Source organism: Cyrtonyx montezumae, unplaced genomic scaffold (assembly GCF_038088225.1).
Source record: "Cyrtonyx montezumae isolate F1298 unplaced genomic scaffold, pur_monq_1.0 scaffold_4, whole genome shotgun sequence".
Classification (NCBI taxonomy): Eukaryota; Metazoa; Chordata; class Aves; order Galliformes; family Odontophoridae; genus Cyrtonyx; species Cyrtonyx montezumae.
In genome coordinates this window covers 9079496-9100401 of record NW_027072045.1, presented here as the reverse complement: position 1 = coordinate 9100401, position 20906 = coordinate 9079496, and the positions used below count along the sequence as shown (strand labels likewise).

General features: G+C 39.7%; 1 protein-coding gene across 1 annotated transcript; it reads left to right on the top strand.

Moving 5' to 3' along the window:
- The first annotated feature begins 599 nt into the window (after window positions 1–599).
- Window positions 600–20518, top strand: SMC3 (structural maintenance of chromosomes 3). Its single transcript, XM_065746657.1, has 29 exons — window positions 600–726; window positions 2879–2954; window positions 3681–3719; window positions 4449–4516; window positions 4902–4973; window positions 5156–5235; window positions 5726–5804; window positions 6366–6483; window positions 6627–6802; window positions 6996–7076; window positions 7404–7568; window positions 8114–8235; window positions 8639–8852; window positions 10396–10499; window positions 10710–10809; window positions 11262–11422; window positions 11968–12109; window positions 13275–13425; window positions 14230–14384; window positions 15455–15604; window positions 15790–15948; window positions 16667–16774; window positions 17139–17247; window positions 17732–17979; window positions 18063–18275; window positions 18904–19095; window positions 19264–19441; window positions 19835–19941; window positions 20040–20518. The coding sequence occupies exons 1-29, from the start codon at window positions 712–714 to the stop codon at window positions 20109–20111; spliced, it is 3654 nt and encodes a 1217-aa protein (XP_065602729.1). The 5' UTR covers window positions 600–711; the 3' UTR covers window positions 20112–20518.
- The last annotated feature ends 388 nt before the right edge of the window (window positions 20519–20906 follow it).

Sequence of the window (20906 nt, the reverse complement as noted above, 5' to 3'; positions counted from 1 at the left end):
CCTGAGCTGGAGGCGGTCAGCTTGATGAGGCTTGGGGCAGCAAAGCGCTCCGTTCCGCAATTCAGGTACCTCAACAGTGCATTCCTAATAGGCGTTACTTCACTGCCAAGCGGGCATCCCGCTTAGAGACTGCAGGCTTTGGGCAATCAGCGCTCTCTGTGCTGCCCTTCATTGCCACAGCTCCGCGGGGAGCGGGAAAAGCAGAGAGAGCGGTCAAAAGGACCCGGACTCTGAGTGCGCCGTGGCCGTCGCAGCGCCCCCTGCAGGCGGGCGGCCGCACTCCTACCACTCGGCGGCGCGGCCCCGCTCGCCTCGCACTTGCCTTTGGCGCCCAACCCGCCCCCCAGCGGGAGAAACCACGTTTCCGAGCTCGCTGGGGGGGGATACGTGAGGTTGGGTGGGGCGGTTTCGGACAGCTACTCCGCCTTAGAGCCTCTTAAAAGGCTAAAGGGATATTAGAATATGAAAAAACAAAGGGATCTTTTCGCACCCGTTGCGCGGCGCCTTCTCCGCCGGTGAGGGGTGCGAGTTCTCTTCCTCTCTCCCCCTCCGCCCTGTGGCGAATGGTTCACGCCGGGACGGGCTAGGGGTGGCTCCGCCGCCATTTTGTTTCGTGAGGGGTGAGCGGGGCCCTGCGCCGAGCGGGGTGAGGCGGCCGGACGGGAGCGGGAGCCGTCGTGCCGGGAGGAGGCGGGGCTATCCTCGGCAGCCATGTACATCAAGCAGGTAAAGCGGCCTGGGGCTGCCGAGGCCTTGCCCCGCGCCGGGGGTCAGCGTGCGGCGGGGCAGAAACGGACCCGGCCCGGAGGGGAGGAGCGTGGCTGGGCCCGCGGCCTCTGCTCGGCTGCGCGCCGTCCCGCGGTTTGGGGGGAGGGAGCTTTCTCCGCTGGCCGCTTCCATTCATTGCGGTGTGCGGGGATGCGCTGCGGACCTTCGGCCCCGACCTGTTTGTTCCTTCCTTCCCCCGGGAGAAACGGTGTTTGTGCTGGGGTGGAGCCGCCGAGCACGGAGCGCTCCACCTGTGCGCATCGCCGCTGAGCAGCACTCTGCAGCTGGCGTTCAGATCGGTGCAGGCCTCGTCCGGCCCTCTTCCTAGCAGTTGTGAACGCTGTGGCTGTCATTGTTGTTAGGGTAGCCCTGCAGTAGTTGTATAGGTTGCTTATTGTGATTGAAGTCTTTGTCTGCTTTCTTACTGCTGTCTGCGTGTTCATCTGAAACCTATTAGGGTTCTTATTTCTCAGTGGACTCAAAATTAATTTGGCCTTCTGACGTCCTATGGGTATGACACTGAGTATGTTTGGAAGTGCGTGTTGTGCATGGAGATCAGGTTTTCATCGGTTGTTTGTGGGACTAGTTAGTGTTGCATGCCTTTTGGGAGTGTTTTAGTGTATCTGTTCAAGTGCACGTTTAATATATGATGCACGTTGCTTTAAATCAGGTAAGAAAGAAAATATTCTACAGATTTGTACTGCACAAAAGTAAACGGTAGTGAAGATGGTTGTGGTCTTAGTAAGCCCAAATTAAGTCAAAACTATGAACTATGGGCACTGCATAGAAACTGTAGAAGAGAGTGGTCCAGCCAGGAGCTGGGCATGCTGGTCCTTGTGGGTCCCTTCCAGCTTGAGGTATTGTTTGATTTGGAGTGAGTTGCCAGCTAGAAAAACCCACGTGAGATGGAGGAAAATGGTACTGGGAGTCTGCCAGTTTTGTACTTTAGAAGTGTTGCCCTGTGGGTGGAGAAAGTTTCAGCTCTGTAGTAATAGCCAACAAATTATGATGGGTTGCTTTTATTTAATTTTCTTTTTTTTTTCTTTTTTTTTTTTTTGTAGAGCCACTCAGGTGTTTATGAGAGTAAAGGTTATGAACTGTTCCAACTGGAACACTTTTACAGTAGGTGAGCCTCCCAAATTTTGTCCCATTCTTTTAAGTTTTATTCTTGAAATCTGGTGAACTGGGAAACAGCATTGTTCACAAGCTTCTTAACAATTTTTTTTTTCCTCACAAATTGAAATGAGTGAACGTGGCTGCTGTTTTTCTTTTTGAAAGCCACTGGTACCAAGGCAGAGCTTATGGTTGCTGTGAGGATGTCCTGTTTGGTAGATGGGGCAGACCAGTGTGTATCGGACTGGGGGTCAGATCCTGTGAACAGCTGCAGTGACTGAGTAGTCATCAGCCAGTACACAGTCTGAAACTTGCTTTCTACAGTTTGATCCATTAAATACTGAAATCCTTGATTACTTCCAGCATGGCTACTTTAGATTTAGACCTGAGTACATTGCAGGCACAGAATTTCATTTTGTTTTCTAAACTTAAGTGGTTACACTGTTGGGAAATCTCATAACATGCTTTGCTCTCTTCCTAGCCAGTTCTTCCTTTATGTTAGTTATGATGGTGAAATGCCAGTGAGGTTTTAACAAGATCTGGTACCAAAAAGCTATGGAAGGGCACAAAGATTGACTGTCAATTCTAGTCCATTTGTAAGTGTTCTTCCTAAAAGATTTGCAGCTGTTGAGGTGGCTGTTATCTTTCTGATGTCAGGCTGAGCAGAGGAAAGCTGATGTATACGCTTTCAACACAGCTTCAGTGTTTGGAAAGGACTTGTTAGTGCTGAGCTGTGCTGGAAGCTGGATCAGTTTTGGTGCTGCATGGAGCTGAAGTACTGAGATACAGTTATTCAAAGCTAAAATTGGGTAGTTTTGCTTCTAGGCTGTGTATCTCTAGCTAAATGCATTGTGTAGATTGTATTTGGTCTTGAGCTCAGAAGTTGACAGGGTTAGGGAAAAGATATCAAGTGTATTACAACTGATGTGAAGTTCTGTAACATTTGAAGCTTTGAAGTGGTCAAGAACAGAGGTAAGTCTGTCGCTTTTCTCCTTAGGTAATCATTCAGGGCTTTCGAAGCTATCGGGACCAAACCATTGTGGATCCGTTCAGCTCAAAACATAATGTCATTGGTGAGTTCCAACATCTGTTTTTTAACACTGCTTAAAGTTGTATCATATGATGTTCAAATTGGTCCTTAGCAATTTGTGTATATTCTTCCTAAATTTGTTTGCATGTTGTTCTCCACCCTTCTCACGTCTCCCTGCTTTTACAATGAGTGTCTGCTCCTGCCTTCTCACTTGTACTGGGTTTGCTGATTGTGCAGCACACTGCTGACCTAACTGAAAAGGTCCATTTCGGAGATAGAGGTGTAGTAGCTAGAGTTTGTTCTGAGACCAACAGCTGTGCTTATGACTTGACTAGCGTGTTGTTTGATGTAATGTCACTTCAGTTGGAGCTACAACTTTGTCCAGATGAGAGTGTTTTTAAAAGGAGACTAATCCTAGTTTCACTGCTGTTTGCTTTTCTAAAATAACTCTTGTTAATCTCAATATGCTTGGAGACGAGTGAAGCTGAAGGGCTTTGGAGGCAATATGGTAGCAATAATTAATGCAGAGAGCATGAAAAGCCTGGGATGTTCATCACTAGAAGGGAAGCTGTTTAGAAGTTATGCAGTTAAATGCTGGTCTTAAGGATGAGCCACTGAGCTTTCCTAAAACATCAGGATATTCTTAAGTCTTTATTTTTCAAGTAGAAATGATACCTCTGGTCTTTTTAGAACAAAAAAAATCTGAATTAGCATGTGGATTGTTGAAGTTCATTGACTTCAGTGATGTGCTCTGTGTTTTAATTTTCAGTGGGAAGAAATGGATCCGGAAAAAGCAATTTCTTTTATGGTAAGGATTGATTTCTTTATATAATATTGAGATAACAGTAATAGTGGTGGCTTCTTTTGTTTGTTTTGCTTTGAGGTTGATTTACCAAATGTTCTTTTTTAACAAGGTGTGGTCGTGACTTGACAAAAATGAAAGATTGAGCTTAATGCACTTACTAGTTCAGGCTTTTCCTCGCTGCTCAATTTCTCTTAAGATTCTTCCAATACTTACAGTGTCAAAAAGGGTCCTGCAGGAAAAAATGATTAAAGATACTACCCATATTGGAATCTGAGTGCAGTATTTAGAGTTTCTTTAGACATTCTTAGTGGCTGAATTTATGGCACAATGTACTTAAACACGCAAGGTTTTAATCCATGATTATGATGAGGATTTTGTGGAAGTGCTAGTGGTGGAGCACTGAAGAGGCATGGTAGAGATCCTAGTGGACTTTGATGGTAGCTGTATGAATTGCCAAGTGTGGAGTATTTTACTGTTGTTTTTAACCTGGCTTGTGAATCCTTGCTTGTTGAGCCCTGTTAAAACTTACACAATGAGCAAATGAGATATTGACAATGAGAGACTGAAATTGTAGCTTACAGCAGGCTGAGTTTTTTGAGGGTGGGGAAGAGAACACTGAGATACTAGCAGAGGCACAATTGTACTGTGTAACAATATGTTTAAGTTAGAAACTGCTGCATAGCTGCCTAAAGGAAAGAGTAAATCTTGTTTTATTTTTTAATTTTATTACAGCAATTCAATTTGTCCTCAGTGATGAGTTTAGTCATCTTCGCCCTGAACAGAGATTGGCTTTGTTGCATGTAAGTGAAGGTGGATAACAAGAAGGCAAAAGCATGAGCTAATGCATTTCGATCTCACTACAAAAGCAGTAAAGTGCTGGACTGTTGTTATTTCAGACTGCTTGCTTTGGAGGCATCCTTAAACATTTTCTTGGTTTGTTGTTTCCCTTCAGTAAAAGGGAAATTATTACAAAATAATACACTATTCTTGTATAGGTGGTTAATGCATGGATGTGAATGTCTGTCCAAGATTTTCAGAAATGAAAACATAGTTAGTGGATCTTACTCTTGACTCTGTAGTCTATGAAAGGAGATGGGAAATACGATTGTCAGGGAAAAGGGGAGATGGATGGACTAGGTTCCCTCTTTAGAAGATCCTTTTGACCAAAATAATCTTGTTTCTTAGGAAGGTACTGGCCCTCGTGTTATTTCAGCTTTTGTGGAAATTATTTTTGACAATTCGGACAACAGGTTACCGGTAAGTTGAGTGCTTTGGTAACAGCTTGTTGTTTCAGACTTGAGTATCTCAGTATTATAAGAATAGTTGGTATGGGAACCGCTTTTGAGTTAGTTCTGGTAAAAAAAAAAAAGTGCCATAAATGTCTGGATTAGCTGTATGTGCTGCAGACAGTTAAATTTACTGGACTTTCTTTTCTTGAGATTGATAAAGAGGAAGTCTCACTTCGCAGAGTCATTGGAGCCAAGAAGGACCAATATTTCTTAGACAAGAAAATGGTGACGTAGGTACTTCTTTTCTTGAGCTGAATAAACTGAGTAGTATTTCTCCAAAATGCTGTAGTCATACCAAACACTTGCATCTCTAGTCTGAAATAAATATTTCTAACTTTGTTGTATAATACTAACAGTAATTTGGCAGCATTTGCATCAGTCCTTGTGTATTAGACATCATGCTTCTTTGAATTCACAGTTCAATCCATTCATTAAAGTCTGTTTAACTCCTTATTTAGTGCTTTAGGGCTTGCTTTAAAATACAGAATATACCAAACTTTAAATGTCACAAGGAAGGATAAGAAACAACCTGCCTGTATTTGCCTCCTCTTTGCAGTGAGATGCTTCCCCTTTCATTTTACAGTTAGCTTTTGACAAAGAAAGGGTTTTGTAGAAGACAGCATGCATTGTGTACAATGACCACAGTATGAGATAACATTATGGTACTTTACTGTCACTTTTGCTTTAAGAGTTTTTAACATATTCACAATAATATTTCAGGAAAAATGATGTAATGAATCTTCTTGAAAGTGCTGGATTTTCTCGCAGTAATCCATATTACATTGTCAAACAAGGAAAGGTAAGATTCTTATCCACATAGTGGAAGAAACGTCTATAAAAGTAATATGTATTCTGAATGATAAAGTTGAGTTATTGCAGCAGTATACCAAAACTTATATATATATTTAGTTTGGGGGGAAAAAGGACAAAAAAGTGAGTTTTACCTTGATCTTGTGTATCTAATGGGAATTCCATGATGTGAGTTGTTTTGGTATTTTTTTTAGTTTGATGGTGTGATGTTTGTGGAGGTGTTTAAACTGACTGGGATAACATCAGGATTTAAAAATCCACCCTAAAGCCTTTCTTAATCTATTTTTGATGTGGTAAAAGTCTCTGAAGTTTCTAGTATTATAGAACTTTGAGTTTCAGCAAAATTTGAAAATCTACAAAATTAAGCACAAAAGGAATACTAGCTTTCCTAACGTCATGGTCTTCAAAGGAAAACGGCATGGTAGATTCACAGACATCTTTCCAAAACCTAAGACAAGTGGGCAGAGGGGAAAAAAACATCTGATATTTGATCTGTTGTATTAAGCCATATCAGAGAAGGATATTAAAATCATAGATCTTGGATTGTTAGATCAACCAGATGGCCACAGCTCCTGATTCTCAAAGACTGAAGTTACTAAGAGAAGTAGCTGGTACCAGAGTGTACGATGAACGTAAAGAAGAGAGTATTTCACTGATGAAAGAAACAGGTAAGAGTGCCTTCTGAACAGTGGTTCTCCTTTTCATGTTTACAACTTGACAAGTAATTAATCACTGTAGGAGATGGTGTAGCTTTAAAGGTGTGGGAATATCTTACAGTGCTTAACTGAACTTCTTGTCTTGCTCTTTAAAGAGGGTAAGAGAGAGAAGATCAATGAGCTGTTGAAATACATTGAAGAGCGACTTCATACACTCGAAGAGGAGAAAGAAGAGCTGGCTCAATATCAGAAATGGGATAAAATGAGGAGAGCATTAGAATACACAATTTATAATCAGGAGCTTAATGAAACACGAGCTAAACTTGATGAGGTAAAATGCTTTGTCTACTACAAAATAAAACACAAGACTTTCTTTTGCTTTTTACTGATGTTTGCTTGCATTCCTTGTTAAAATCCTGCAGTTGCTTTTCACCAGTTCAGTTTGTTATTCTTACTTTTCTGAAACGAGAAGTTTACTGAAGCAGAGTCTTGCTATTTAAGCTACTTGCTGTATTCTCCTGCAGCTTTCTGCCAAGCGAGAGACAAGTGGAGAGAAGTCCAGGCAGCTGAGAGATGCTCAGCAGGATGCTAGAGATAAAATGGAGGTAAAAATACTTAAGAGGGGCTTCTTAGGGTTTTTCCTTTCCTTTACATTGCTTTTTTTTCTTCAAAGTGTAAACATTTGTTGTAAATCTAAATATAGACACAGAATCTAAAGTTAATTGACTTGAAATGAGCTCTTACATTTCTAGCTTTAACTAATAACTGTAAAAACATGTTACGTTCTAATCTATGCCTTCATCTTGTTTGAGAATTAGTGAAATTGGTTGTACTTCTTAGCATACTGCGTTGATCTGTACAGTGCTTGTTGTGAGATTGATAGTGTTGTGTGTGTACAGTGTTTAAAATACTGTATGCTTCAATTTGCATAGGAAATAGAACGGCAAGTTCGAGAACTGAAGACAAAGATTTCTGCAATGAAAGAAGAGAAAGAACAACTTAGTGCTGAAAGACAGGAGCAGATTAAGCAGAGGACTAAGCTAGAACTTAAGGCTAAAGATCTGCAGGATGAATTAGCTGGAAACAGTGAGCAAAGGGTATGTAACAGTGGCAGTCTAGAACGTAATTGATTTGTGGAAGTCTACTTGTACACTGAAGACATCTTTAGCCTATGTCCTAGGTGGGTTTTGTTTGTCTTTAAACTATGGCCTTTCACTGTTTTGTAAGCTATGCAGGACAGATGTCTTCGGGTTTTGGCTTCTAGAGGATGTAAGCCAGTTCCTGTGTTCTGATCCTTTATTTATCATCCTGAATGTTACAGAACCAAGCACCTTCAGTTCTCTTGTATTTAATTGCTACAAGTGTTGAAAAGGTTTATTTTCTTTATAACGTTAACTTGGACTTTTTTCAGCCCACGAGGACCTTCCATGCTTGCATGGTTTAGCTTAAGAATCCTTTTGTTCATCTTTACTATTCTGATTGGAAGTAAATTCACTTCTGTTGAATATAAAAAGAATGTCGTATCAGATTAACCAAACTTTCTTGCACTCTTATAATTATTCTTTTATAATATGTATTTAAAGATATTTAATAGAGTCTCTGTTACTACCTCATTTTAACTATTGCTTTGTTTCGCTTTCAGAAAAGACTGCTAAAAGAGAGGCAAAAGCTTCTTGAGAAAATTGAGGAGAAGCAGAAGGAATTAGCAGAAACAGAGCCGAAGTTCAACAGTGTAAAAGAGAAAGAAGAGAGAGGGATTGCTAGGTCTGTAGTGTTCTGCAATGAGGGGAGTTAAGCATTAAAAAAGAAGCAAGATAATCAGAACAGATGTGCCGTGTCTTGAGGGTTGTATTTAATGTCTGAGAATGGAGTGGCTGTACATAGTCTTTATTTAAAGAAGCCTCGTTTCATGTTGTATATTGTACTGATGAGGAAATCAGTATTCAGTGAACTTAATTAACCACTTTGTGGAGTTTTGAATTTAATGGTTTCTGAAGTTTTACGCATGGTTGTTTTGTTCACATCATGATTCTTTTCTTTTTATAACTGCTTTAACTAGAGCCTGATTTGACTGCTTTGGAAAATTCTTATGACAATTATCAATGCTTTTTCTTCATGAATTCAAGAGTTGTTCATAATACAACATGTTTTCCTCTTCTCAATATAGACTTGCACAGGCTACACAGGAAAGAACAGATCTTTATGCAAAACAAGGTCGGGGGAGCCAGTTCACATCCAAAGAAGAAAGAGACAAGTGGATAAAGAAAGAACTGAAGTCTCTAGATCAAGCAATCAATGACAAGAAGCGGCAGATTGCAGCTATACACAAGGATTTAGAGGATACAGAGGCAAATAAGGAGAAAAATTTGGAACAGTACAGTGTAAGTTTTCAATTTAGCTCTTCTCTGAAAGTACTGAGAAGTAATAAACAATCTACCAACTAATAAAACTTAGTGACCCTAAGGAAGATGAGACTTTCTTTTTGGGATAGGATCTTAATATATGTATTTGGATATACCTGCAGATAACTCTGAACTCCCTTTTGCACTACGTCAAACTTTGCCATGTTCATTTACTTTCTTTCTGGCTTTTTACCCAAAGTACTTGGCCTGAGTTCTTGGGAAGAGACATAGAGCTGCCTTGCTTTTGTCTGTGTTGGACGTGGCCATTCCATGTGGTGGTGAATGTTGGGTGTTTTAATGCTCTTTAGAGGACAACAAGAGAACAGTGTCTTCTAAACTCTGCTAGTATTCAGCACCACAATTGCAGTTTTGTAGTTAGGAGATGAGATCCCTTTCAGTGGAAGATGATTAATCTCTCAGCATCACCTGCATAATCTTTAGTTTCTAATATCTGTGTGTTCAGAAACAGCTCTAACTTCACATATAGCAGGGCAGTCCAGAAATATCACTTCTGCAGGAGTAAAAACCCCTTTGCTCAGGGTAGGAGAGCATCCAGTCCCAGTGCTGCTACACTGCGTGTGCTGATTGATGGGCATGTACAATGTTTGTCTGATGAACTGTGAAAGTGTCAGTCTGGAAAAAGCTCAGGAATGTGTTGTACAAAGCAAACTGTGTTCTGGCAAAACATGCTATATGAGTGATGCCTGCATTAGCTGAATAATGAATTCTGTCTGTTGATTTATGAAAAGAGCAGACATTTATCACAGGCTGGCTGTAGTGGTATTGTATGGCTCAGTAAGAAAGATTAACATCAATTCTATAGAATGCTTGTCTTTTTCTACTAAAAGAAGGCTGCTTTATTCTCGGGCTGATAATTGTGTAGCATTTTATTGGTGTTCAAAAGGAGGTCTTGAGTGAAGCTTCATGTAGGGTTGGGTTGGAAAAACTTCTGGTTTTGAGCATGTAGCAGTCCTGTGGCTAGAACTGAGCAAACATAAACTGAACGCTAAGCCCCAGCCTGCTTTGAGAATGGCAAGCCTCAAATGAGGGAGGAGAGGAGATCTGTGCAGTGGCTTAAGTGTGATTTTGGCAGCAACTGTGGTAAAGCACAAATATTGTGCAGGAGAATAGGCTAGTATTTTCACTACTAGCAGCATGGGATGCAAGACTAATATGTATGTTCTGATCAGAAATGTTACTCCAGAGCGTTATTGCATGTGGCTGTATATGGTTGTAACTGTTTTGGTTCAGCTTCTTACTATTACCTGACGAACTGTTTCATTGGAAAGCACCCAGGAGAACGCACAGTTTGCCTGCTCTGTAGTCTGTTTTGATCACTGTGCCTTGCACTACTTGCTTTTACATAGTGCTTTTACAATTTGTTTATAAGTTTGTGGAAAAACTTTGTAGAAATTGTTTCTGAATTCTAAGTAGTAATTAAGTATTGAATTGGGAGAGGGGGAGCATAAAAATTGCAACTGAAGAGTGCTGCCATTTCATAGTCATCTTTTCTTTATGTTAGAAACTGGACCAAGATCTTAATGAAGTGAAGGCTCGTGTTGAAGAACTGGACAGAAAGTACTATGAAGTGAAAAATAAAAAGGATGAACTACAAAGCGAAAGAAAGTTAGTAATTAATTGAAATATGTCTGAACCTCACTTAATGTGAAGGATCCCAACTGTGTAGTTGTTAACATGGCATGTGGTATGTTTTTAAATATAGCCAGGTATGAACTTCTGCACTTAGCCCTTCTGTTCAGTTAGCAGCTGTTAGATTAAAAAAGTACTTCAAACTTCATTCACCCTTAAAATACTTTAACTATGGTTATTATGCAGTTATCTATGGAGAGAAGAGAATGCAGAGCAACAGGCTCTTGCTGCTAAGCGGGAAGACCTGGAAAAGAAACAGCAGCTTCTCAGAGCAGCAACAGGAAAGGTAGGAGGCCTTGCATTTGTTGTAATTTCTTGTGTAAGCTTTTTTTTTTTCCATTCCTAAAGGAAAAGTTGTAGTTCTCTTGTAAAGTTATTTCCTTTGCAGCCTTACGTGGTTTGCCTGTTTTAGGTAAATGTAGTATGTCGGCTGTTCTACAAATATTTTTAGCTCTAGAAATATTTTGAAATGAGATTTCTAAATTTTACAATATTAAAGGAGTGGCGAAAAGACAGAGTAGAAGCAGAAAGCTTACTGAATTCCTTTTGATATCTATTTGCTCTAAAAAACAAAAAACAGACCCAGAGACATGATAGATGCAACTTTTTTGGGGGTATGTTCATTAGACAGCGGCATGTCAAGGAAGGTGGTTACTGCTCTCTAGAAGTTGAGCATAAAGCTGATACCTTTTTCTAGATGTTGTAATTGTGGTGCAGTAATCATCTGTGCTTTAACAGGCCATTTTGAATGGTATCGACAGTATAAATAAGGTTTTGGAGCACTTCCGTCGGAAAGGAATAAACCAGCATGTTCTAAATGGCTATCATGGCATTGTCATGAACAACTTCGAATGCGAACCAGCTTTCTACACTTGTGTTGAAGTTACTGCAGGGAACAGGTAACTACATACATTATTCAGTTGATGCAGCTGCTGTGTTACAGGTGTATCTGTGCTGATTCCTTCTGAAATATTAATTCTTTTCCCTCTTCATGTTGAGCTGTGGTCCTTATTGCATCAAGCACCGTAACACTTCTCTTAATCTAGTTTCAAGGTGAGAGGGAGTTGGGGGAGGGAGTGGGAAGGCAGGTAAGCAGGGTGCAAGAGTGATGCTCCTGATGCTTCCTTGGAATCTTCTGGTATGGTGCATTCTACAGTAAGTAATGATGATGTTTCAGTAATCGTAGGAGTTTTTTTCACTTACACTAGCAAATCTTGTGCGAGGGTAATCTCTCAACAGTCAACTGATATTTAAAAGCTTTGTCACTGATAAGAGTACCATCTGCTTGATTTGACAACCATGCTTAAAAATCATAGAGCAAGTGCAGCTTGGCTTTATAGTGACAGGTAACATCATCTGCATACTAAATGTTCCCTTATAAATATCTGTTCTTACAGCACAGTGAAGTTTTTTTTCTTGTTTTTTTGGGGGACTTGTTAATTAGGTTATTTTATCACATTGTGGATTCTGATGAAGTCAGTACTAAAATTTTAATGGAATTTAACAAAATGAACCTTCCTGGAGAAGTTACATTCCTCCCATTGAACAAGCTAGATGTTCGAGATACTGCTTATCCTGAGACTAATGTGAGTGTTCATTTTGAACCTTCATCTGTTTTCTCCATAAATATAAGCCTTTGTTATTTGAACTGTGTGCCTTTTACATATTGCCTTCCACATCCTTTTGTTGAATGTCTGCAATTAAATCCTGCCATTTATTTATCGCTTCTCAAGATTGGAAACCCTTTTGTTGGAAAGCACTTTGCTACGAGCTGTTTCTTCTCCAAAGTCAAACTCCACCTTCTGAGTATATAGGTGATAATATAGCAGCAGGGAGTTCTCCTATAATCTGATAAGTTCAGTAATTCATGCAATTATTCTTAGCTGAAAGATTGCCATGGGCAAAAGCTGAAGAGAAGGATAGTGTTGTGTTGCAGCTGTAGAGACTTTCTCAAAGTTGTTTGGACTTAACTTGAGTATTGATATTTAAAAAAAAAATCTTAAGCGACAGCCATTTAAGAAGTATCTTTAAAATGTTTTTCTAGAAAGAGTCTGCTCTTGAAAAACTTTGTGAATGGTTTAAATGTAATGACTTCCTGCCACATTGTGGTAGAATAAGTTCTTTAAAATTTCCTTTCCTCTACCTTTCTTCCTCAGGTATACAAAAAAAAAGATAAATAGAAAAGAATCAATCTTCCAGTGTGCCTATTTTGGTATGGCTTTACTAGCAAAACTGTATTGTTGGTATTCTGTTTGCCCTGTAAGAGTGATCCGTAGTGGATTTTTGTTTTTGCAGCTGAAACATTTTCTATGGCTTAATACTTAGATGTTCAGCAGACTCCCAGCTGACTTAATGCTCAAGCCTAGGTGTTAAAAACTAAAATAGCAAAATCTTGCTCTTGATTTCCATATGTTTGTATTAACTGTTCAATCAGCAAATCATCCTCTTACGTATTTCCAAAGTAATCATTTGCAGTATTGTTCTTTGAGTTTGGAGTTGGACATTCCTGGATTGAAGACTTCTGAAGCTCCATATATCACAATTTATTTAGGCAATCTGTGAATGCATACATTCATTTTCAGTGAATTTGGGATATGCTTAACTTTCAATAATATAATATTATAAGGCAGTAGTGTATTTCTGCATTTGATGTAGTTTCTTCTTTTTTCTAGGGCTAGCTTGAATTAGTTGCAGTATGCTTGCTCTGTTTGTATCATTGCACTGTTCTCACTATAATCACTGTCACTTCAGGATGCTATTCCTATGATCAGTAAACTGAGATACAATCCAAGATTTGACAAGGCTTTCAAACATGTGTTTGGAAAGACTCTGATTTGTCGTAGCATGGAAGTATCTACTCAGCTGGCCAGAGCTTTCACCATGGATTGTATTACTCTGGAAGGTAAATGCTGCAGTTAGATAAATCATGTATTGGAAAAGTGGGATCCTTTGAAGTGAGAGACTCATCATGCATAGTCCGTTAGTGTTATCAAAGCAAGATTATACAAAGACATATAGCTGAGATACACACACAGCTACACTTGGTTTGGTGAAGCACTAAAAATGCAGGATTTCTTCATGATTGTTGAATTATAGTAAGATGTAAAAGTGAGAACTGCATGGTGGATTGTTTATATTCACATTCATTCAAATTTAGAAGGCCTTTGTTCTCCTGGAGTGTTTATGACGTATTCCACCGACTTAAAACAGCTTTGAGGGTAAAAATTGGTTTTAATTACTGATGTGCAAGGTGGATTCTTCTGCATAGCACACGTGTTTGCATATTATGTTCCCTAAAGCAATCTTTTGGTAATAGCCCATTCCTGGAGTGCGGATTCCATGCAGACTCATTATTTATCTTTCTCTGAAAGGCAATCTGCAGACACTCCCAAGAATGTCTGAGGGAGAAGTAATCAGCAGAATCTCTGCCTTGTAGACCCCTGCTTGTTTTTTTTTTCCTTAAAGGAGATGGTAGCGTTCTGTGTTGGAGAATGAAATGTACTTTAAATGGAACACCAGAACAAATATTTCACTAATTACAAAACTTTGCTATTTACAATTAGGACTATGTAATTTCTTACACTGATGCAGCACTTTAGGTTGAAATGTTCTCGTCATACTACCAAACATTACTGTTGAAACTGCTTCAAATCTCACAGAGAATAAATGATATGCAATTTATAGTCTCGTTCTGTTGTGCTCTTAGGTGATCAAGTCAGCCATCGTGGTGCTTTGACTGGTGGTTACTATGACACAAGAAAGTCTCGTCTTGAATTGCAAAAGGATGTTAGAAAGGCAGAAGAAGAACTTGGTGAACTTGAAGCAAAACTCAATGAAAACTTGCGCAGGAATATTGAAAATATCCTTTTGTTCCTTTTGGGAAAGGTTGTGTGTTGATAAAAGGTTTCATTCTGCAGTTACAGTACTGGGTGGAAACAGTATTCTTAATGGTTGTGAATGTTACGTATTGGCTGTGGCCAATATATGTAGTGCTCGTGTCCCAGACTTCTACATTACATAGCCAACTTATGCTGGGGGTGGTGGTGGAGAGCACTATACTAGAGTCCAGCTTAGTGTTGTTGACAGGCCTGATCTTTTAGTCTCATTGTAAGAGAAGTCAGGTAACTGTCGCTTTTTTTTCTGGGACTTTTTTAATGCTGTAGTATCCTTTTGAGATCTAGTATCTAGATCTTAGGGGCAAGAGAAATTTATATGATATTCTTATGTTGTTGAGGTCATTTCTGTCCTTTGAACCTCATTTTTTTTTCCTGACCTGCAGCAGTATGCAAGACTCAGCATTGTAGTAAGCTTGGCATTTTCTCCTTCCTTAAATCTCTTCTTAAGAGTCAAATACATAGGCATGTAAAGTCATAACCTTCAGGCCTGGTTTTCCTTTTTGAGGAGGGATCTGTAGAGGATGTATATAGGGTGCCCATTGAACTGATAGCTGGAGGGTGTGCCACACAAAGATTTCTGTGGTAGGTCAGTAATTCTTATAAACATTGTTACCACAGTCTCTACATTCTCTGCAAGATCTACACTGTGACTCGAAATGTTGTTTCACAACTGTTCTGGACCATTTTGTCTCGGACTTGAGTAAGAGTTGATTTGTGTTGTTTTAATGTTGCTTTTTAAATGAAGGCATCTCTCTTCTGTATTTTCCAAGGTCAGAGTTTTCCTTGCAGGTTCCAATGTATCTATTATAAGTGCCATGTTGTAAAAGGTAACAGCAAATGAATCTTGTCTGGTTTGCTCTTGGCATTGGTAAGGGTCAGGAAGTTACTCTTGCTGATGATTCTTGATTTCTCCTGTGTGAATGATTATTTGCATTCATCTTATCAGGGCAACAGAATTTGGCAAAAACGAAAAGCTAAATATTCTAATAGGTATAAATTGCCCTTTTAAAGAGTTTTCCTTAGCCCACAGTATGGATTAATAATGAGATTGACCAGCTGATGAACCAAATGCAGCAAATTGAGACGCAGCAGCGAAAGTTCAAAGCCTCTCGAGACAGTATTCTGTCAGAAATGAAAATGCTGAAGGAGAAGAGGCAGCAGTCTGAGAAGACGTTTATGCCTAAGGTACAATAAAGTGATATTGAAGCCAATTACTGGTGTTATATTACTCTTCTAGTGGCATTATTCGTTAATCTCTTTCCTTTCTCGCTGACTGAAATATGAAAAGATGACTAGAAATCTGTCACAACTCTATTCATAAATCCGCAAGCTGTTCCAAGGTGTTACTCTGTCTAATCTTTATTTCACAGCAACGTAGCTTACAGAGCTTGGAGGCAAGTTTACATGCTATGGAATCAACTAGAGAATCCCTGAAAGCAGAACTGGGTACTGATCTGTTGTCTCAGCTCAGCCTTGAAGATCAGAAGCGTGTGGATGCTCTTAATGATGAAATTAGGCAACTGCAACAAGTAAGATAAAATGTTTTGCAACTGAGTGTGGTACCTTTTCTTCCCTGTAAACTTGATGTGGTCCTTTATGTGGAGAGGCAGTAATGATGAATGTATTGTAACCGAGTAGTTTGTGGCTTGGGATGTTCAGAGTTTTCTCATCTGCAGAGTTTGATCTGCCTGTTTTTCTCAAATGCTGGGTGAATTTTACTCGCTGTCTTTTGGTAGAAGTACACTCCTGTAGTGTTGGAATTGTCACAATTTCCTTGTTCCTACTACTGAACTTTACAGCAATGAACTTCAAGATAGATACCATCAGAAGGGAACGATGCATCGTGTGGGAAACTGAAATGGTGCCATTAGGCTTGTGGTAAATAAGACAGTTCTAAGTTTGTTGCTGCGTTTGCCACATGTTGGAAAATACTGTTTAACTCTTTCAGGCTCTTCTGGGTTTAAGAGCTGTGGGTTCACGTACTGGTACAGTTCAGGAAAGTCACAGATTTTTATGTTTGTCTTAACACTAGATAGCTGCAGAAATATTCACTGCTAGCAGGTTATTTGTACCTGCTATAAAAACAGTGACTGTACAAAGTTGTCATATTTTTGTACACAGAGTTCTGTCAAGAGTGGGTTTTATTTTAATTTTTACCAGGGGAAAAAAACGGTAGTTTGATTTTAGTTGGTAAAAAATTGTAAATAAAGTTGTAATAAATATCCTTTCTTAATTATTATTTTTCAGGAAAACAGACAGCTTTTGAATGAGAGGATTAAACTAGAAGGCATTATAACAAGAGTTGAAACATATCTCAATGAGAATCTGAGGAAGCGCTTAGACCAAGTGGAACAAGTAAGGATTTTATCTTCAGTGAATCTATGCAGTCTGCTTTTGCTGTTTATTTCCTAAGCTTTGACATATTGTTGGTTAGATAAACATGCATTCATCACTGTCTGTAATCTCTGGTGTTTCTTGCTTCCCCTTATTCAAGCTGAATTATACGTTATGCTTAAACTTCAGCAACAAACAACAGCTCCGTATACAAAGACTGTGTATATAAAAGGCAACCATAATGATGATCTGGTAAAAGATGAAAATTTCATCTTTAGTAAAGTTCTGGAGAATAGCTAGTTGTATGTAGAGCAGTGGAAGCTGTCTGGCTTACACTTTGCTCCCCTCCCCATTGAAGCTTGATGGTGTTCACTCTGTCCCATAGGAACTGAATGAGCTACGAGAAACAGAAGGTGGCACAGTTCTTACTGCCACAACATCAGAACTTGAGGCTATCAACAAACGAGTGAAGGATACGCTGGCACGGTCAGATGGTTGGTAACACTATTTTTGCAAAGAAAATCTGCAGTGTTCTGAAAGTTCATGTGTAGCACAGAATGAGAAACAGCAATAAATTTTGAATATGCTACAGTAGTTACACAGTGCATAACACGTGTTCTGGAACACGATCTGAAAGAGAGAAGCAAGATTTTGTGCAAATTGCAGGTATAAAATTGTCTGCACTTGCACACTGTAACATCCAACAGAGTTTTGGCATCAGGCGTAATATTCTGAAGCAGCCTTCATACACGGTGTGATTTTGTACAGCTCTTCCTGAATTTCACCCAAACTGTCTGAAACTTAAGTTACTGTCAAATAGGAAATAGCATCTCTTTGGGTCACCACTACTTTTGCTTCTCTTTCTAGACTTCAACAATGTGACCTCTGAAAGAAGAGAGGGAATTTCAGCTTTTTGTCTTAGTGCTGCCATGTAGGCTTAACCATTTTGGCTTCTGTGCTTTTTCCCCAACGCTGTAGATCTGGATAATTCTATTGACAAAACAGAAGCAGGAATCAAAGAACTGCAGAAGAGCATGGAACGCTGGAAGAACATGGAAAAGGAGCATATGGATGCCATTAACCACGACACAAAAGAGCTTGAAAAAATGACTAACAGGCAAGGCATGCTTCTCAAAAAGAAGGAGGAGTGCATGAAGAAAATCCGAGAATTGGGTTCACTTCCACAGGAGGCTTTTGAAAAATATCAGACTTTAAGTTTAAAGCAGGTAATAGATGTGCTTGTTTTCATGTTATTTATAAACAAACAAATCTGAAATACCGGTTTCATGTACCTCTGCTTTCCCCACAGCTTTTCCGCAAACTGGAGCAGTGTAATACAGAGCTGAAGAAATACAGCCACGTTAATAAAAAAGCCTTGGATCAGTTTGTGAATTTCTCAGAGCAGAAGGAAAAGCTAATAAAAAGACAAGAAGAGCTGGACAGGGGCTACAAATCCATCATGGAGCTGATGAATGTGCTGGAGCTTAGAAAATACGAGGCTATTCAGCTGACTTTCAAGCAGGTAAACAAAATGGCAACGGTAGAAAAGAATGGAATAGAAATCCAGTGCCTTGTGTAGCTGTTGTTTGGGAAGATCAGCAGCTGAGTTTAATGCTAACAGAAGAAAAAAAAAGCTTAACACCTTAAATGGGTGCGGATATTGACTATGTTACCTTTCAGCTGTTCTTTAAACCTTGTAAACACTTCCTTTCTGTTAACTCTGTACTGTGTACAACTCTTTCTGGATCTGATGAAGATCTGTTCTAAAACCATTCTCCAGATTTTAGTGAAGTCTTTTCTAACCTTAGCAAGGGGTCTTAACTGCAGAGTGTGTGAAGACTTCTCTTAAATATTATCTTCTTAACTGACATCTCATCTGAAGCTCACTGGAATAAATCAAACTTGCTTTTGCTGTTTTCTGTTTTAATTCTGCCACTTTGAAGAAAAAGAAAAAGTGAAAACTCTTTACTATAAAAGCACTTGGCTTAAATTATGTTTTTGGACCAAGCTTTGTATTCACATTTCTATCTTCTGCCGGTGCTTAAGTTTGAATCTCTCTGTCCCTACTTAAAAACAAATACTTGGAGCATGTGAAAACAGCTCTTGCTTGCCCTTGATTTCATTATGTAATAATGATTGTCTCCTTCAAGGTGTCAAAAAATTTCAGTGAAGTATTCCAGAAGTTAGTCCCAGGTGGCAAGGCCACATTAGTGATGAAGAAGGGAGATGTGGAGGGCAGCCAGTCCCAAGATGAAGGTGAGGGCAGCACTGAGAGTGAAAGAGGATCTGGATCACAGAGCAGTGTGCCATCTGTAGATCAGTTCACCGGAGTTGGCATAAGGGTAAGGAGAAATATTTGTTCCAGCACTCTGAATAGCCTTTTAAATTAGAGTTTCAGCTATGCATTTTTTAAAAGTCAATGTTGAACTAGTCTGTTTATCCTCTAAAACGGGGAGTGATGCTGTGGTGTAGTATTTTGAAGTCATCTTCCTGTTGTGCTGTTTCCTTAGGTATCATTCACGGGGAAGCAGGGTGAAATGAGAGAAATGCAACAGCTTTCAGGTGGACAGAAATCCCTAGTAGCTCTAGCCCTGATATTTGCTATCCAGAAATGTGATCCAGCTCCATTTTACTTGTTTGATGAAATTGACCAAGCCTTGGATGCTCAGCACAGAAAAGCTGTTTCAGGTAGCTGTCTGCCTTACTGTTAGTGTGCTTGAAGTGACTGTGTGACTTCTAGTACCTGACATTTCAGGTATGAGGCACACTTGGAAATATTTCAGTACGTGCTGGAGTTTAACTTTGTGCTTCACGTTGCTCTTGAAGATGGGCTTTGGGTGGATGCTCAGCACTGGCACGTACAGCAGCTGACAAGCTACAGCTTAATCTGGTGTAAAGTCTAGGCTAAGGCTGAATTTATTATGGTATACAAATGTGGTGTGGGTACTTTCTTGAGTTCGGTTTTCTTTTTTATTAACCAAACTCATTTTAAGTAAGGAATACTAAACTTGTCTGATATTAAGACAAATCTTGCTTTATTATGAAGATGACATTAATTAAGATTTCTTATGTTCTTTCCAGATATGATTATGGAATTAGCTGAACACGCTCAGTTCATTACAACAACTTTTAGGCCTGAATTGCTGGAATCAGCTGACAAGTTCTATGGTGTAAAATTCAGAAATAAGGTAAACTTTCAGTTAGTGTTCATTGAGAACATTACTGAGCTGTGTTCTGTTCTGTGGAAAGGTACCTGTAATAACTGTGCTTTGTTTTGTTCCACCAGGTTAGTCATATTGATGTGATCACAGCAGAAATGGCCAAAGACTTTGTAGAAGATGACACCACGCATGGTTAAACAAAACTGTATTTACTGCTTGTTTGGAAGATGTGTATAGTGTGATGTTTATGCCAGGGAACTGTAAATTAAAAATACAAAGCTTTTAGTCCTTGTTTAAAATAGTTTTTGAACATACATTTTAACCAAGACCCCAGAAAACTTAGTTTCAGAGGAGCTTGAGTATCCGTCTGGTCTCTGTTGCTGTGTTTTATAAATGATTGTTACTGTTACCTTTATACAGTACCCGTAGTTCACAGAAGTTTATTCTCCACCGTCGAATCTTTTGTAAAGCATCTGTTGCTGTTTTAAAGCTTTTCAGAAAGTGCTAGCTCTTCCTGCCTTCCTTCTAAGTATACCTTTACCATTTATATTGCCTCACGGTTTTTTTTAATGGCTTCAATTAAAACGATTGGTTTTATTGCTGTGACTTGTGTGCTGGTGCCTGCTGCACGCTGTCTGTCCTTCAGGCTGAAACCGGGTGAATGCTGCCAGTGGCACTGGGGCTGTTGGGAAGTGTGAGACACAGCTGTTAGTTCAGGGCAGTTCTTCCATGTCAGCCTGAACACCCAGAATGACCTGTACAGGGAGAAGCAGTGAGCGTGCATACTGGACTTGCTGTGTAGGGAGCTTCAGTGCAACAAGAATCAAGTGCTGTGGTAGATTCGCAGCAGCTGCTTAGCACCTCTGCTGCCCACTGGGAGCCGGCTGCCACTGCTTTACGTGGAGCAGGAGGTGTGAACTGAATGCAATTTCCTGAGCTAGGGAATGCATGCACTTAACTGCACAAAGCAAGGTCAGAGCACAAAAGTGAAG